Source organism: Polypterus senegalus, chromosome 3 (genome assembly GCF_016835505.1).
Source record: "Polypterus senegalus isolate Bchr_013 chromosome 3, ASM1683550v1, whole genome shotgun sequence".
NCBI lineage: Eukaryota > Metazoa > Chordata > Cladistia > Polypteriformes > Polypteridae > Polypterus > Polypterus senegalus.
The window spans coordinates 71,100,824-71,106,823 of record NC_053156.1 but is presented as its reverse complement, the minus strand read 5'-3'; the positions used below and the strand labels follow the sequence as shown (position 1 = coordinate 71,106,823).

Genomic DNA, 6,000 nt, shown 5'->3' with positions numbered 1-6,000 from the left:
AACAAACCATTGGTCTTGGAGCAATGTAGTGGCATGTCTAACCACAAGGACCACAGTGGTACCTGATACTGCAAATGATTTCTGAAGTGTACTGTAAAGCAAAGGAACTGGACATCAACAGCTCTATTTTAGCCCAATAAATTGGAAGAGTCAACATAGCCATTAAGAAGTATTGCCCCAACTTTGCCATATCCAGTAGAAAAAAATATTTTTGTATTTATAAAGCACAAACTCTGTTTACCTATCCATTCTTTCCCAACAGCTTTATTTTTATAAGTCACGGAATTGATATTTCCCACCATAGACAATTTTTGCGATATGTGAACAAAGCTCCACTCCACCCAGCTCTTTGCATCAGAACGTAAAACACAAGCTTTCTAATCCTAGCAATGTGGGTAGTGTTTTTTTTTTTTAATTAAGTATAATAAATTTCGTTCTATATCATTTCTAAGTGCCATTTACTGTTGCACCTTATTACTTCCTCACCTGGGCAGCAACAACTAACTCACCTAATAGTTAAATAAAATAAATGTGTTTTTTTTTGCAACAAAATCACAGCATTGATTGGCATGTAAATTCATAAATAAATCGTGCCAAATTGCTGCTATTAGATTATTACCTCAGATTAGACGTTTAAAGAAAAATTAATTCCCCACAGAAACGTTTTTGCTTTCATCCATGAAGGTTTCCTGTGATTACAAGTAGAGCAATAAAAAGTAATACCAGCGAACGGAACCCAGACTGGGCTGGAAGCATATGGGTGGCAACTTGAACGCACTTCGTGAAGTCTGGGCGGGCGGAGCGCGGCTGCAAGAAGTTCGAAGTTGTAGCCGCTACTTGTCTGACATCCCCCACAGTCTCGGTGCAGCGCAAAGTAGGAGAAACTGTCCATGAAACGGCAATATCCAGAATGAAATCCCTGCTCCTGGCTTTGACATTAATCGCGGCTCTGTGGGGAGGCAGCTGCGCACCGCAAAGAGGTGAGTGGAAACTTTTGGGAAGCGCTGGGCTGCATTACTATTGAGTGAAGTGGTGCGAAACGGCGCCACGACCGCAGAGCCGCGCCGTCCCATCCCATCACAGTAGCTGTAAGCGCAGCCGGCCCGCCGCATTACGTGCTCATCTTAAAGGTAGGAGCACCTGGCGTGGACATCAGCAGCACGCGATGGGCTACAATGGGCGGGCTGTGCGAACCGCCGCCTCAAGAGAAAAAAAGTGTTCTAAAAGTTCTTTTTCTTTTATCTCTCCCATTTTTCGTATGTAGTAATTCCAGCATTCTTTCTATCATTCTACAAAAATGTTTGGTCTGAAAACTTGAAGGCAGCACATTTAAAGAGCATCTGGTTAGTATGGGAAAGAAATCAATACACGCATTAACCAGTAATGGCAAAATGCATATTCATTTGCGTATGTATATTTTTAAAAGTATGAAATATCTAATGAGACACATCATTCAGGGCTGTAGTAAAATTATTAGAGTTGTACATACCATAACAATACAGCTTTAAATAAACATTTCAGGTTTGGCTAGTTTTCTTGTGTTTGTTTGTTTGTATCTGCAATCACGCATCTTTTTTGTAGAATTATTTTAATCTCGTCCATCCTAAAAAGTAATCTAAAGAATATTTCAGTATCTTCCTTGTGAGAGTGTCCTGTAACAGTCTTGGAAAAAAAAAAACTTGAAGTGCGGTATCCTATACAATGTGTTTATACATATTGTGGCAAGAACCAAAGCATGTACTGGATACTTTAAGAAACATCATTTAAAAGGAGAAATGTATGCCTATATAGCGGCATAACAACGGACCAGTTTCTTGAATTACAGAGTTCTTCATTCAGGAAATGCTTAATTTGCTAGCCCTGTTCACACACACACACACACACACACACACACACACACACATATATATATATATATATATATATATATATATATATATATATATATATATATATATATATATATTATCTCAAGGTTAAGAGAATATTCCCACAAAATGAGCAAAGCAACCTTTAAAAATGCCTTACAGTCCTTCGAAACAGCTGCCCCAGACGAATTTTATACAGGTTGAAATAGTTAGCTGTGGCATCCTGGGCTTTATCTGAATCGAGAGACAATGAAAAGATGTAAAAAGTGATGCCCAAAATGTAGTCTTATTTTAAACTTTGTTAACAAATTGTAGAAATGTTTGTCAAAATAATTTTCACAATGATCATCTATGGGGATGTCTTTCTTATGTTGGATTCCTCCTTTATTACATGGGTAGACCACAAAGCTTTAACTGTTTCATGGATGTTTACAATGTATATGTATAAATAATGCTTGCACAGCAGATTCAATGGTACAGATAAGTAATATAATATTATATGTAGTGGTACACATAATTGCTCAACTGGATAAAAGGCAAAACAATCATTTTTATATTTCCTTTCAGTCTATTTTACACAACATATTCAACGTGAATTTGTTTATTCACACTATTGTTAATGAGATTGTTGAAGAGCATGGTTAAAGAAAATAACAAAAAACTGTAAAAAATGTTCCTGAGCAGTGTACTATGAGTAGATTATTCAAGGTAAGAAAACACCAGGGTGAAAAGAGTAGTTTCTTTCAAAATATAAGTTTCTTAATGCCAGTGCAGCCAGCTGAAAAGCCAATTAATTTACAATTATAGTTGGCAGTCCATGACTTGAAGAAATAAATGTCTCGTATGGTGGTGTGTGCTGCTTTGTTGACAGGGCAGCTGTCTGTGATAGTGATCTTGTGTGGAGATTAATGCTTGTCTTAGAAATATATTGAGTAGTATGTAACTTGTAGATGGTGGCATAGATCATTTTCTGACTCATTAATGAAGATGAACTGCTGAAAAATACCCGTTTTGTGTGATTTAATATACCTTCAGACCATTTGAGATGGAACATAGGCTAATAAAGACAAAGAGTCTTTCAAGCATTGGTAGGAGTGCCCTCAACACATGTTAAAATTTTAAATTAATAACGGACATTACATTATGAAGTGTGCTACAGTGTTATTTCTCTCCCATACACCACAAACTTGAGCTGTGCCATTCATGCACATGTCTCTGCTTGAAAGATTTACCTAGAGAATTTAAATTACAGAGAAACATTTTATGCCAGTTTCAGAAACATGCAGAGTATTATGCTGAGGCTCTTGCTGACTTCTATTTTTTTTCAATGGCAATAAGTGGAAGCTTCCTGCAGTGCATGTTCAAAAATCATCTCCAACAAGAGAGACTGGAGTTTCTGCAAATGACATTGCTTGCTTTTAACACTGTTTATTCTGCCAATTCTGTGATTTTAAACCTAGAAAGATAAATACCATTAACTTACTGCATTTCCTTACATTCTTGGTGCAATTTGAATGTCTAACACTTATGATAAACAGTAATTAGTCAATCAGTCTTTATTCTATCTAATTGTTTTTCTCTTCTTTCTCAAGTCCTTGTGTCCTGTATAATTGCCCTTAAATCTTTTTCACATTTACTCCCATAGCCTGGAATTTATCTTCATAGATTAAAGCAGGTAATCCATCACCAGATTGTGTGAATCATTAAGATGGTGTATTGTATCTGAGAAAAACTTAGCTTAAAATCACAAAGGGGTGAACCTTTTTTTTATTTTTCTCTGATGATTTCTGGTTTTAATTTTTCTGTAAATTGTCAGACTTTTTGACATTTTAATTTTAAAAAGCATGCAAAGCTTTGTAGACCACTGAGGTAGATATCCTAATTAAATCTAACTCAGAATAATCATAAAAAATAACAAAGCATGAATAAGGGTGAGACTAAAGTTTTCTTCATAACATTAATGTAAAACAACAGCATTTAAAGGAAATATATCATCTCAACATTTTTGACTCTGCTTATCAAGCTTAGAGTCATGTGAAACTGGAGACTATCTTGGCATCATCATGAAATCAAATTTGAATGGAATTCCAGTTCATTTTAGGTTCACTCGGTCATTTAACCTAATAGGGGCAATTTAGAGTCAACAGTTAATGCAGCATGCATGTCATTACAAGGGTGGAACTTTGGTACAGTGGTCAGTACTGCTACCTCACAGATCCAGTATCCTAATTTCAGTTTCTATGGACATTCTGAGTATGAAGGTTATATGTACCTCTTTCACATGTCTCCATGAATTTGCCAGTTTTCTCTCACACCAACAAATACATGCATGTCAGCTTAATTGGTGACTTGACATTGTTTTCACAATGCTTGTAGAGGCCCTGTGATGGACTGGCATGTTCAAGGCTGGTTCCTGTCTTTTGCCCAATGTTGCCAGCATTGTTTCCCAGAGATACTGAATTGTTTAGAAAGTGTGAAGGTAAAGGAGTATGTGGGAAAAAAACATGCAACGACTGTGAGCAACGTGAAAACATCACATAATTTGAACTGCAGAGTTGCAGTATTAAAAACTATACTACTGTTCCACCATTGATTAAAATATATCAAAATTGGATGATGAAGTACTTGTCAGGGTCATTCATAGGGAGCACTATTTTATTGTAAATGATAAAAGATATTAAAGATTGTAAGGACAAAATGGCAGTATTTAAAGAAGCCATGGTGAGGACAAAGAGTTTAAAAAATTAAAATGATTAAAAAAAATCACATAACACCATTTCACTTTTATGACATCATTTTAGGATGTATATTAGAAAAGTGTATTTACAATAAAAAAAATAGAAGAAATTTTCAATTAAGATGGGATAAGTAAGGAGTACTAATTATAGTTTATTTGAATTCACCCATGTTAACCCATGTTAATATTTGTTTGCCATTATATGGAATATCGAACAGAAGCATAGCTATTTCTATGATGCTTAAATCAAGAATAATACTTCTTATGAATAATGTACGCTTATCATTGTTAATTTGATCAGCTTAAATTAGCCCACTGTGAGTTATGCTTTTTCTAAAATGTGTTATGTGATGGACTAAACTACCATTCAGGGATGATTTCTGATTTGCATGTATTACCATAAGGATAGGCTGAGACCCACATGTGACCCTGACCAAGAAGAAATAGGTTTCAAAAATGTGATGGAAAATAAAGCAGCATTTTCAGTAATAACCAGCCAAAGAACTACAATACTAACGTTCCAGCTAATTCCTGGCTAATGCAAATCCCTACTGGCCTATACAGGGTGAAATAAAGCTTGCAGCTGTGACTGTAATGGAAGGCTTTAAAATCAAAAAAAGAACATTTGAGTACAAAATACACATTGTAAATATCCTTTAAACAATTGTGAGACACCACTTTAAAAAAGTGCAGAGAAGCCAATTAAAGGTAACACAGTAATCCTCACCTATAAAATTTAACATCAAAAGGTACTGGTATTGCCAAAAGCTTAATCTAAACTTTTCACTTTCAATAAGTTACTGTGTTATACAGTATTCAGCTTGTATTAATGTGATGGATTTTGAACTAAATATAAAACAATACATTTCTTCTTCTTCTTCTCTCATGTTAGACATATATACAATAAGGCATAGTATAAGGTGGCCCATAGTCCATTGGTGCCCCACAAGGTCATTGTCGGGAGAGGGATGTAGCACCTGTACACCAGGGAGCATTTGTTACTCAGGACAGTTGTGACCATAGCAGCCATGTGAGGTTTGACATTGTCCTGCTATAGAGTCAGGTCATGTACGGTGTGAGCAGATTCACTTTGTGCAAAATTAAAAGTCCTAGATCGTAGAACTTACAATTTACTGTTTGCCAAGGTCTGTTAGGAGTAGGATAAACTCTCCTCTCATCTCTGCTTTAATTACAATAGAAGGAGGAGAATGTTAGGAGCACACGCTGATACAGCGCATTGCAGCACCCACCACATGACAAACCAACTCAGGATGGGTGAATTCAGAACAAGCCATCCTGCCTTTTTCATGCTGTTATGTTTTTAAGCCTAAATGAACAGATATATGAAAATTTCATTCATTCACTTTCTATTGGAGAATCTGAATCACATTTTAC

General features: G+C 35.8%; 1 protein-coding gene across 8 annotated transcripts in view; it reads left to right on the top strand.

Annotated features, from left to right (window-relative positions):
• Positions 1 to 769: 769 nt before the first annotated feature.
• The window catches only part of lama2 (laminin, alpha 2), an 852,572-nt gene continuing 847,341 nt past the window's right edge, over positions 770 to 6,000 (top strand). For 6 of the 8 annotated variants that reach the window (XM_039747479.1, XM_039747477.1, XM_039747478.1 and 3 more), the window contains exon 1: positions 771 to 980. In XM_039747479.1, the coding sequence (XP_039603413.1) occupies positions 911 to 980 (70 nt within the window). In that variant the 5' untranslated portion in view covers positions 771 to 910. Of the gene's footprint in view, positions 981 to 6,000 lie in introns of all 8 variants that reach the window. The other 2 variants (XM_039747473.1, XM_039747472.1) reach the window with 1 other exon arrangement.